Source organism: Argopecten irradians, chromosome 11 (genome assembly GCF_041381155.1).
Source record: "Argopecten irradians isolate NY chromosome 11, Ai_NY, whole genome shotgun sequence".
NCBI classification, from domain to species: domain Eukaryota; kingdom Metazoa; phylum Mollusca; class Bivalvia; order Pectinida; family Pectinidae; genus Argopecten; species Argopecten irradians.
This window is the reverse complement of record NC_091144.1, coordinates 25568141-25581310: the sequence shown is the minus strand read 5'-3', so window position 1 is coordinate 25581310 and position 13170 is coordinate 25568141. Positions and strand designations below refer to the sequence as shown.

General features: G+C 40.2%; 2 protein-coding genes across 3 annotated transcripts in view; both read right to left on the bottom strand.

Annotated features, from left to right (window-relative positions):
- Positions 1 to 13170, bottom strand: part of LOC138335117 (uncharacterized) — a 79619-nt gene that overhangs the window by 48885 nt on the left and 17564 nt on the right. Inside the window, exon 1 of one of the 2 annotated variants that reach the window (XM_069284045.1) lies at positions 6077 to 6213. The exons of the other annotated variant lie outside the window; for it this stretch is intronic. The gene's annotated coding sequence lies outside the window, so the exon portion shown is untranslated. Of the gene's footprint in view, positions 1 to 6076; positions 6214 to 13170 lie in introns of those variants that run through there. 2 annotated transcript variants of the gene reach the window in all.
- LOC138334502 (uncharacterized) lies at positions 2095 to 2874 on the bottom strand. Its single transcript, XM_069283160.1, has one exon. It carries the CDS (start codon positions 2872 to 2874, stop codon positions 2095 to 2097), a length of 780 nt encoding a protein of 259 aa, XP_069139261.1.

Below are 13170 nucleotides of genomic sequence, written 5' to 3'. Positions count from 1 at the left end.
AAGTATGAAAAATGTGCAGAAGGACCTCTTTTATTTTTAATGCGCATTTTGAGAACATTTCAGTCGACGAAAATGGGGGGCAAAAAGACACAACTTATAAATTATTGATTTTTTTTCTTTTAATCTGCATGTATTTTTCATGTCTCCGTATGTTTGTAACAGATGATTTTTCTATTAAAACGTAGGTCTAAAGAGGTGGGCCCAATTTTCGCTACGATCTTATTTCGCACATAAAATTACCAGTAGATTCTATGTATATCAAAACTCCTCGGTTAATTTTATGTGTAAACTATAAATTACATACATGCACAGTCGTATTACTCCAGGGTGGACTGAATAGGAAAGAACTACTTATTCATTCGTGGTTTAACCCCTGGCACACCATAAGCCACATGACATATGTACCCGCGACATTAATGACATCATTATTTACATGTAGTGACGTCATTTCATAGGTTATGACGTCAATAATGTGTCATTATGTAGGGGATAAATCACGCTACCCAATAAGTCGAAATATAACATATTTTTCTCCGTGTGTATTTCCGTAAGTACTAAGACATGTGGCTAAAATACACATGCATGTTGACAGTTCCGCGATCGGCACACCGGCTTCCGGTAGTTGATTGTCTCAGATGACGTCACAACTCATCGGAACTCAAGGGAGGTAAGTCATAGAAAAAAATCTGTCGTCGAAAAGATGTGAAAATTGCTTTCATTAATTTTACTATTTAGAGACAAAATATAAGTAAATATCAAACTGGTATATGTTCAGATAGGCATTACAAATGTTTCTAGCGTATTATCTCATTTTCCATGTCCGTTCTGTTTTTATCACCTTTAAGACCTTCAATCTACAAAGAGTATTTGATTCTACCTATTCAAGAATTTTGAAAGAAATTTTTTTAAAGTTTTAGCCTTTTTGGTCCCTTTTGGCCCGGCTCCTCTGTTCCCAGGGGGTCAGCCAGGACCAATATGCATATGATGTAAAATGTTATCCTAGGCTAATAATTCTAACTAAGTTTGACTTGTTTACTCTGAAAATTGAGCAAAAAAGTGCCCATAAATGTGTTTTCCCTATATAAACTATTGTAAACTTGACCCCCTCCCCAGGGGGAAACGTGAGACCAAAGGGTCATACGATTCACAATTATTGTAAAGACCTTTCCATCTTTGAAAAATATTTGATTCAACCATTTCCAGAACTTCAGAAGAAGATTTTTGAAATTTTAGCATATTTGACCCCATTTGACCCCACCCCTAAAGTCCCTGGGGATCAGTCATGGAAAATTTGTTAATAGGATTCAATGGCCATCTCATGTTGATAATTCTGATAAAATGTGACTCATTTCCTATTACAAATGACCGAATAATGCTGAAAAATGTGTTTCCCTATATAAACGATGGTAAACTTAACCCCCTCCCCAGGGGAAAAGTAGAGACCCCAGGGTCATATAATTCACATTTTTGTAAAGGACCTTAAGACCTTTCAATCTAGGAAGAGTATTTGATTCTACCACATCTGTGATTAGAGAAGAAGATTTTTTGAAATTTTAGTAAATTTTATCCCTTTTGGCCCTTCCCACAGCCCCCTGGGGGTCGAGGACCATATAATTCACAATTTTGATTGGTCTTATGCCTTAGAAGGTTTGTGCAAAATTTCATTGAAATTGCATCAGCGGTTTTGGAGAAGAAGCATGATGGATGACAGATGATGACGGACAAAAGGCGATTAGAATAGGTCACCATGAGACTTTGTCTCAGGTGACCTAAAAATGTGAAGTGAGTTCCCTAAAACTTAATCTGATCTTAATTATTTTTTTTTCATATATACATATCTTAACAAATTTTAATTAAATTTGTACACCATATTTAACAGATAAACTGGACATAACCTATTATCCTGCGGGGATGCAACGAGTGTCCTATTCCAGTGTTTGTGACTGGACTATTGACAGAACAGCCTTCAGTTATCAGTAGTACTACAAACTGCTTAGGGCACAAATCAATACAGATGATGTGTCTGTCTGACATAAATTATAAACCATAACAACACACAAATAATGACATTCAAACTTTACAACTAAACAAGGATTAAATAGGTGTATGTGATGTCAGAGGGGTGGGGCATGATGATGGTGGTTGGAGGGGTGGGGTGGTGGAGATGGTGGTTGTCAGAGGGTGGGGCACGATGATGGTGGTTGGAGGGGTGGGGTAGTGGAGATTGTGGTTGTCAGAGGGTGGGGCACAATGATGGTGGTTGGAGGGGTGGGGTAGAGGGAGATGGTGGTTGCTGAAAGGGTGGGGTGGGGTGTAATGCTTTTTGTTGGAAAGGTGGGATGAGGCATGATGATCTTTGCTGGAGAGGTAGGGTGGGATTTGATGATCTTTGCTGAAGGGGTGGGGTGAGGCATGATGCTCTTTGCTGGAGAGGTAGGGTGGGATTTGATGATCTTTGCTGAAGGGGTGGGGTGAGGCATGATGCTCTTTGCTGAAAGGGTGGGGTGAGGCATGATGATCTTTGCTGGAGAAGTGGGGTGAGGCTTGATGCTCTTTGGTGGAGAGGTGGGGTGGGGTGCGATGCTCTTTTCTGGAGGGGTTGGGTGTGATGCTCTTTTCTGGAGAGGTGGGGAGGAGTGTGATGCTCTTTGCTGGAGAGGTGGGGTGAGGTGTGATGCTCTTTGCTGGAGAGGTTGGGTGGGGTGTGATGCTCTTTGCTGAAAGGGTGGGGTGGGGTGTGTTGCTCTTTGCTGGAGGGGTGTGGTGAGGTGTGATGCTCTTTTCTGGACCGGTGGGGTGGGGTGTGATGCTCTTTGCTTGAGGGGTGGGGTGGGGTGTGTTGCTCTTTGTTGGGATTGAGTGATTGATCTTCATTGGAGGGGTGGGGGCGTTCTTTGTTTTAGTCAATGAAGCATTTATAATTATATTGCACAGAAAACCATAAACAACTAAACTACACTGGTAAGAGTAGACAGTATATGTATCCTCCAATATTTGCCTTGTATATAAAAAGTGAACATATTGATATCGCTGCTGGCAATCACTATCAATATTATTTAAGATTCCATCACCACTGAAGGATTTGTATCAATAAACTGTCAGTATGGATTTTAATCATAAATATGGTATATGATATTCAGCACCATTTACCAGTATATGGTTCCTATCACACATTCTATGACCTTCAAGGCCTAAAAGTACAGGAAAATCTGAGAAAATATTTAATTCCAGTTATGCCGTAATAAGTAGTCATGCTGATACCTTCCTATGCCTCTCTAGTAGAGGAGGTAATTTCTGACCTATCAGAGTTACTTACCTTCATTTTACTGTTTCACTGACTGAGTGTTACAAAGGAAAGTGAGTTACTTCCCTTTATTTCACTTTATAACTGACGGTGTAATAGAAAGGGAAGTGAATTACTTCCCTTCATTTTACTTTATAACTGACCGGGTGTTACAAAGGAAAGTGAATTACTTCCCTTCATTTTACTTTATAACTGACCGGGTGTTACAAAGGGAAGTGAGTTACTTCCCTTCATTTTACTTTATAACTGACCGGGTGTTACAAAGGGAAGTGATCATGAGTTACTTCCCTTCATTTTACTTTATAACTGACGGTGTGATACAAAGGGAAGTGAGTTACTTCCATTTATTTTACTTTATAACTTACAGAGCGATACAAGGGAAAGTACGTTACTTCCCTTCATTTTACTTTATAACTGACGGTGTGATACAAAGGGAAGTGAGTTACTTCCCTTCATTTTACTTTATAACTGACCGGGTGTTACAAAGGGAAGTAACTCTGATCAATCAGAATAGAAGAAGTACAGTAAATTCAACATACCATACTTAACAGTGCAAATGTCGATCTCATGTCACTAGAACTTGTACAAAATAAAGCAGTTTCCAATACAGATACTGAATATATCTTCAATGGTTAGCAGATATCAGCCATTCTGGTGCATTTTGCAATGGTTTACATACTGTCATTTAATTGCTTGATTAAATACTGGAAAAAAGTTCACCAAGAAACAACAAAAATTTCATGTACAGTAGCACTACTTTTGATAGAAAATATTTCCATAAATGTAGCAAAGGGTAATTATTCAAGAAATTTCCTGACATAGAAGTATTTGGAAACAAAGGATGTAATGCCCATGACATGCCCACATTCAGGTGAAGTGCTGTATGGATTCAATCTGAATTGATTTTTTTTTTTACTAAACTGTTCCTATGAAATACTCCTAATCAAAATGATTGACATAATCTCCATGTCAGGAGCGACAAAACAAATAATTTGGGAAAAAATAATAAAAATAGGAAACAAGAGATCCCAGAGGGATCTTGGCGCCCACCTAAGAACGATCTTTGTCTGACAAAGGAAAGAGGGATCTTTTCTCTGCTTTTCAAGCTTTTACTACATATTACTACACATAAAATTTGATCCTTTGACTACTTTAACAGATATTTAACGGTAACAAACTTCAATTATCAAAATCCAAGATGGCTACCTGTTGGCCATCTTATTCACTGATCTGTCCTAAAATGCCATATGCACAACTAGACCCCTAGAAGAACCTCCACATACAATTTGAGACGGATCCCTTCAGTACATTCTAAGACATAGCGGGAAAAAACTTCAATTGTCAAAATCCAAGATGGCTTCCTGTCGGCCATCTTGTTGATCGATCATTACCAAAATGCAATATGCATAACCAGGGACCTAGAGGAACCTGCAAATGAAATTTGAGACAGATCCCTTCAGTACTTTCTAAGAAATAGCGGTAACAAGCTTCAACTATCAAAATCCAAGATGGTGTCCTGTCAACCATCTTGCGCACCGTTCCGTCCGAAAATGCAAAATGCACAACTAGGATCCTAGGGGAACCTGTATATAAAATTTAAGAAAGATCCCTTAAGCACTTTTTGAGAAATAGTGGTAACAAACTTTAACTATCAAAATCCAAGATGGCCGCCTGTCGGCCATCTTGATGACAGACCAGTCCCATACAACATGCACAACTAGGACCCTAGGGGAACCTATATATGAAATTTGAGAAAGTGATCCTTCGGATGACTTTGTTGGCAAGTATAGTTTACTACTACCCTTCAGTACTTTTTGAGAAATAGTGGTAACAAACTTTAACTATCAAAATCCAAGATGGCCGCCTGTCGGCCATCTTGTTCTTGGTCCTGTGTAAACAAGTTTTGTCAGGCTTACTAAACTCTTCTAAATGCCTTGTTGGGTTTGATTACCACTGGCAGTCCAGTTTGTCCTGTATCAGCTAGGGTCATTTAAGGATATGCCAAATTTTTAAAAAAGTGCGAGGAAAGCTTCGGAGTACCCATCAGAAAAACCCACCGACCATGTGGTAAAGGCATACCTTATGGCAACTAGCCCCACATAGAATCCAAATGCACAATCCAAGAACCACTAAGCCCAACTGTGGTTATTCTAAATGATATACCATGTTTATAGCCAAGGTTAAAAACAGTAAACTATTTTAGTAATTACCAAATTGGTGGCATGATTTTAGCTGATAAAAACCTTAAATATAGTTTATCAAAATTGGACAAATGCTGTTTTTAAAGCAGCATAAATTTTATATACTTCAACAGGTCAAAGAAATTTGTTGGGAATTCACTACAAAATATCTGCATGGTACTTTAAAGATGCTCCACCGCCGATAGGGAGCAATGAAATGATACTGTACTCGTCATTTGAACAACAGTTGATCATGTATAATCGTGGTTATATGTATCTAATTAACACTAAAATGCATATAAAATATAATTCATTTTGCTTTTGGTGAATGCGCAATCAGCACTTCATTCCATAAAAGACATAGTGCCATGGAAATTTTTGGGGATGCAATTAATTACTTTTAATATTTTTGATCTAAAATTAAAATAAGAAGCTCAAACTCTTCAATGGTGGTGATGGTGTAAAGTGACTTTTGTAACCGAAGAAAAATATTAATGTGTCTGCTACTGTTTTTAATAGAGAAAAAAATACCATTTCCAGCATTGGAGCATCTTTTAAGATTCTTTACAAACACATATTAAATGCAACTTACCAATTGCAAACGCTTGTAAAATTGTACAAATGTCCCCTCGACAGTTACAAATGTGATGTACAATGAGTGTTATATAAAGGTAGACTTTAGATTTCCCACTACTTCCTGGTTGATACACATTAAGTACACACGTTATACATGTAATACTGGATATCCGGAAAGGGCCACCGAAGACAGCTGTGCATGACATGGGTGTTGATTATATATAAATTTATAAAATGTATGACACTAATTCTGCAGATTTCAAATGTTGTGCACTTTTGCTAGACACAATATTAGGATATTCAATGCTTTTTATTTCATAGAGTGTAGGATATTTTTTTTTTAAAATTCCATTGTTAAATATAGAAATCAACGTACCAATATGTTCAGATCTATCAACCTTTACACAAGTGGGCGATTTTACATAGGATTTACCTCTATTTCCCCTATTGGGGCCCGCCCCATCCTGGCCCCAGGCGATCAGATACCAAAATTTTTACAAGTTCTGTTTCCCCTTCCCCCAAGGATTGTTTGTGGGCCAAATTTTAGTTTACAATCCATGCAGGAACTCTAGGACAAGTAGCGAATTTATAGGAATTACCTCTCTATTATTCCCTATTGGGCCCCGCCCCTCCTGCCTCCCAGGGACCAGAGCCAAAAGTTATACAAGTTTCTGTTCCTCTTCCCCCAAAGATTTTGTGGCCAAATTTGGTTTCATTCCATTCAGAACTCTGTGACTAGTAGCGAATTAAAGAAATAACCTCTAATTCCTCTATTTGGGCCCCGCCCCTCCTGCCCCCGGGGGGTCTAAGCAGAGAGCCAAATTTATACAAGTTTCTTTCCCCATCCCCCAAGGATGTTTGTAGGCCAAGTTTTGGTACATTTCCATGCAGAGAGCTCTAGGACAATATAATCGAATTCTCATAATACAACTCTATTTTCCTCAAACCTTCCCGCCCACATCCCCCCCCCGGCCGCCCCCCCTCCGTACATATCCTAAAACCCATTACTACAATTACTTTTCCCATTCCGCCCCTAGTCATATATTCTGGTCCCCCCACATTATGTTACCATCCATTCCGACACTCTATGACAATTAGCCTTTCTCCCTATAGGATTAACCTTTATTTTCCCTCCACTCCTTGGCCCGCCCTCCAGCCCCGCGGGCCCGCCCCCCCCTGAGTCACGAGCCACCAAATTTTATACAGGTTCAGTTCCTTCCCCGCCCAACGGATGTTTGTGGCCAAATTCTGGTGACACACTCCCATGCAGAAACCTCCCCCCCCCCCCCCCCCCCCCCCCCCCTCACAGGACAAGTAGCGGCTTAAAAAATTAGGATCTTACTCCTCTATTTTCCCCTATTGGGCCAGCCCCCTCCCTGCCCCCGAGGGGGTCCGAGCCAAAATTTATACAAGTTCTGTTTTCCCTTCCCCACAAAGGATGTTTTTCGGCCAAATTTTGGATACATCTCAATGCAGAACTCTTAGGGAGACAAGTATGCGATTTTATAGGATTAACCCACTATTTTACCGACTATTGGTGGCCCCGCCCGCCTCCTACTGCCCCCAGGAGGGTCGAGGAGCCAAAATTTATAAAGTTACAGTTCCACCCTTCTCCCAAGGATGTTTGTGGCACATTTTTTGTTTTACAATTCAATGCAGACTCTAATGGACAAGTAAGCGATTTATTGGATATACCTCTATGTTAACCTTATTGGGCCCCGACCCTTGCCTGACTCCTGGGTTAGGTCGGAACCAAAAATTTATAACAAGTTCTGTTCCCCTTCCCCCAAGGATGTTTCTGGCCAAATTTGGTTACAAATCCATGCAGAACTCTATGACTAGTAGCGATTTATTAGGATTTACCTCTATTTCCCCTATTGGGCCCCACATCTCCTGCCCACTCAGGGGGTCAGACCAACCAAAAACTATATACAGTTCTTGTTCCACCTTCCCCCCAAGGATGTTGTTGTGGTCAATTTTGGTTACAATCCATGCAGAACTCTAGGACAAAGTAGCGATTTATAAGGATTTACCTCTATTTCCCACCCCCCATTGGGCCCCGCCCCTCCTGCCCCCGGGTGGGTCAGAGCAAAATTTTTCATACAAAGTTCTGTTTCCCCTTTCCCCCAAGGATGTTTCTGGCCAAAATTTGGTTACATCCATGCAGAACTCTAGGACAAGTAGCGATTTTATAGGATTTACCTCTTTGTTCCCTATTGGGTCCCCATTCCCCTCCTGCCCCCGGGGGGTCAGAGCCAAATTTATACAATGGTTCTGTTCCCCTTCACCCAAGGATGTTTCTGGCCAAAAATTTGGTTACAATCCTATGCAGAACTCTAGGACAAGTAGAGGATTTAAATTCAGATAGGATTTACCCTCTATTTTTTTCCATATTGGGCCGACCCCCTCCTGCCCCCGGGGAGTCAGAGCCAAAATTTATGACGGTTCTGGTTCCACTTCACCCAAGGATGTTTCTGGCCAAATTTGGTTACAATCAATGCAGAACTCTAGGACAAGTAGCGATTTATAGGATTTATCCTGACTTTTTCCAATATTGGGTACTCAGGCCCCTTCCTGACCCCCGGGGTGTCAGAGCCAAAAGATTAGTATCACAAAGTTTACTGTTAACCCTCTTCCCCAATGGATGGTTCGCTAAAAAGATGACCCTCTTTTTTCTGGTTTACCCATATTGGAGCCAAGCAATGGGTTGCCAGATACGAGGCTTAACTCAGAGGTTCAAGACGAGCCGCATTTATTGGATTAACCTCTAGTTTCCCCCTATTGGGCACCCCCGCCCCCTCTGCCCCCCAGGGGGTCAAGAGCCAAAATTTATACAAGTTCTTGTTCCCCTTCCCCAAGGATGTTTTGTGGCAAATTTTGGTTACCAATCCAATGCAGAAATGTCTCTAGGACAAGTAGCGATTTATAGGATATACCTCTATTTCCCCTATTGGGCCCCGCCCCTCCTGCCCCCTGGGGGGTCTAGAGCCAAAATTTTACATGGTTCAGTTTCCTCCTTCCCCCAAGGATGTGCCTGTGTTTTCTGGCTCAAATTTGGTTACAATCCATGCAGAACTCTAGGACAAGTAGCGATTTTATAGGATTTACCTCTATTTCCCCCTATTGGGCCCCCGTGTCCCCTGCCTGCCCCAGGGGGGTCAGAGCCCAAAATTTATACAAGTTTCTGTTTCCCCACCCCCCCTTCCCCCAAGGATGTTTCTGGCCAAATTTGGGTTACAATCCTCCATTGCAGATACTATAGGACAAGTTAGCGATTTATAGGATTAACCTCTATTTCCCCTGATTAGCTATTGGGCCCCCCCCCTCCTGGACCCGGGGGGATCAGAGCCAAAATTTATATGACAGGTTCTGTTCCCTTCCCCCAAGGGATGTTTCTGGCCAAAATTTGGTTGACAATCCATGGCAGAACTCTAGGACAAGTAGCGATTTTATAGGATTGTACCTCTATTTCCCACTATTGGGCCCCCGCCCTCCTGACCCCGGGGGGTCAGAGCCAAAATTTATTACAAGTTCTGTTTACCCTTTCCCCTAGGATGGTTTCTGGCCAAAATTTGGTTTCAATCCATGCAGAACTCTAGGACCAAGTTGCGACTTAATTTAATATAGGATTTTACCTCTTTTTCACCTATTGGTGCCGCCCCTCCTGCCCCCGGGAGGGGTCAGAGCCAAAATTTATACAAGGTTCTGTTCCCTTTCACCCAAGGATGTTTCTGGTCAAAATTTGGTTACAAACAATGCTGAACTATTGGACACAAGTAGCGATTATCCCCCCCAGATTTACCTTCTATTTCCCCTATTGGGCCCCGACCCTCCTGCCCCTGGGGGCGTCAGAGCAAAATGTATACAAGTTCGGGTTCACCTTCCCCCAAGGATGGGTTTTTGTTGTTTTAGAGTGGGTCCAACTTTGGTTATAATCCATGCTAGGAACTCTATGACTAGTAGCGGCTTATAGGTTGTACCTCTTTTTTCCCCTATTGGCTCCGGCCATCATGCCCCTGGGGAGGCAGAGCCAAAAATGTAGTACAATATCTGTTCCCTTCCCCAAGGATGTTTTGGCCAAATTTGGTTACAATCAAAATGCAGAAACTCTTGGACTACTGTGCGATTTATAGGATTAACCTCTATTTACCCACCATTGGGCACCCGCCCCTCTCCTGGGTTTGATTACAGGGGGTCAGAGCAGAGGCAACTATGTATACAAGTTCAGTTCCCTTTCCCCCCAAGGATGTTTCTGGGCCAAATTTGGTTACAATCCATGCAGAACTCTAGGACAAGTAGCACAATTTATAGGATTAACCTCTATTTCCCCTATTGGGCCCCGCCCCTCCTGCCCCCGGGGGGTCAGAGCCAAAAATTTATACAAGTTCTGTTCCCCTTCCCCCAAGGATGTTTCTGGCCAAATTTGGTTACAATCCATCCATGCATGCTCTAGGACAAGTAGCGATTTTATAGGATTTACCTCTATTTCCCCTATTGGGCCCCGCCCCTCCTGCCCCGGGGGGGGGGAGAGCCAAAATTTATACAAGTTCTGTTCCCCTTCCCCAAGGATGTTTGTGGCCAAATTTGGTTACAAATCCATGCAGAACTCTAGGACAAGTATGTAGCGATTTATAGGATTTAACCTCTATTTCCCCTATTGGGCCCCCCCTCCTGCCCCCGGGGGGTCAGAGCCAAAATTTATACAAGTTCTGTTCCCCTTCCCCAAGGATGTTTGTGGCCAAATTTGGTTACAATCCATGCAGAACTCTAGGACAAGTAGCGATTTATAGGATTTACCTCTATTTCCCCTATTGGGCCCCGCCCCTCCTGCCCCCCGGGGGGGTCAGAGCCAAAATTTATACAAGTTCAATATTTTCTGTTCCCCTTCCCCCAAGGATGTTTGTGGCCAAATTTGGTTACAATTCCATGCAGAACTCTATGACAAGTAAGTAGCGATTTAAAGGATTTACCTCTATTTTCCCCTATATAACCCGGGCCAATGTATGGACATGATACTGCCCCCTGGGGGGTCAGAGCCAAAATTTATACAAGTTCAATGTTCCCCTTCCCCCAAGGATATTTGGGCTCAAATTTGGTTACATGATACAGAAATAAAGGGCTCAATATGGACAAGGGCTAGCGATTTATGATTTACTGTATATTAAACAAGGGCTCAATGTATTGTACATGTTACTGTATATAATTATAACAAGGGCTCAATGTACTGTACTATGATAACAGTATATAAATATAACAAGGGCTTCAATGGTAATGGCATGATACTGTTTATTAAATATAACAAGGGCTTCAATGTATGGACAACATACTGTATATTAATATTAACATGGGCTAATGTATTGGACTTGACCACTGTAGATAAATATTACAAGGCCTCAAATGTTGGACATGATACTGTATATAAATATAACAAGGGCTCAATGTCATGGACAAACTTTTTCATGTATATAACAATGGGCTCACATTGTTTGTAACTTGATACTATATATATATTTAACAAGGGATCAATGTATGTACATGATTACTGTAGATAAAATATAACAAGGGGTCAATGTATGGACAAGATACATGTATAGATATAAAATATAACATGGGCTCAAATGTATTATAACAATGGGATCATTGATGTACATGATACTGTTTATATATATAACAAGGAGGTCAATGTATGTTACATGATTACATGTTTATTAAATATAACTAAGGGCTCAATTGTTTAGTATATACAAGGGTTCAATGTGGGTACATGCTACTTGTATACAAATATAACAAGGGTTAATGTATTTATAAACATGGGATCAATGATATGGCCATGATACGGTTTAATTGTATAATATAACCATGGGCTCTAATGTATGGACATGATACTGGATATAAATTTTACATAGGGCCTCAATGTTATTATAACAAGGATATCAATGTATTGTACCATGGATACTGATATATACTTGCTATATATACACAAGGGCTCAATGTTATGGACAATTGATACTGGTATATAAATATAACAAGGGCTCAATGTAATAGTAACAAGGGTTCAATGTAACGTACGATGATACTGTTTATATATAACAAGGGCTCAACGTATGGACATGATACTATATATTAATATAACAAGGGCTCTTTGTATGTACTTGTTACTGTATTTAAAATATAAAAGGCTCTATATGGATGGACATGATTCTTGTTTATAATTTTATTAACAAGGGCTCAATGTAATTTTATAACAGGGATCAATGTATGTTACTTGATTAATGTGTTATTATAAAAGATCAAGGTATGGACATGATACTGTAATATAAATAGTAACAACGGGCTCAATGTATAATATAACAAGGGTCATGTATGTCATGTTACTGTATATAAATATAAACAAGGGCTTAATGTATTATAACAACGGATCAATGTATGTACATGTACTGTATTACATGCTAGATACTCGTAAGGGCTCAATGTATGGGGACTTGATACTGTATATAAATATAACTAGGCTCTATGTATTTAATAACAAGGGATTAATGTATGTTACATGATATGTATACTGTATATAATAACAAGGGCTCAATGTCATGGGACATGCTACTGTATAAAATATAACAAGGGCTTAATGTATTATAACAAGGATCAATCAACCGTACAGATACTGTATAACATGTATATATAACAAGGACTCAATGTACCGGAATGATACTATACATAAATATAACAAGGGGCTCAATGTTTTATAACAAGGGTGGTCTCCAAATGTATGGACCATGATACCGAATTTAAATATGGACATAGATCAACTGTACTTTATAACAAGGGATCAAATATGTATTGGACATGTTACTCAATGTAAATATATCAAAGGGCTTCTATGTATTATAACAATGGGCCTCAATGTTGGAATGCATACTGTATATAAATTATAACAAGGGCACTCAATGTATGGTATGATACGTATATAAAATATACTTCGAGGGTCAATGTATCATATTAACAAAGGGATCAATGTATGGACATGTACTGTATATAAAATATATCAAAGGGCTCAAAGGTATTATAACTAGGAGAATCAATGTATGGACATGATACGGTATATAAAATATA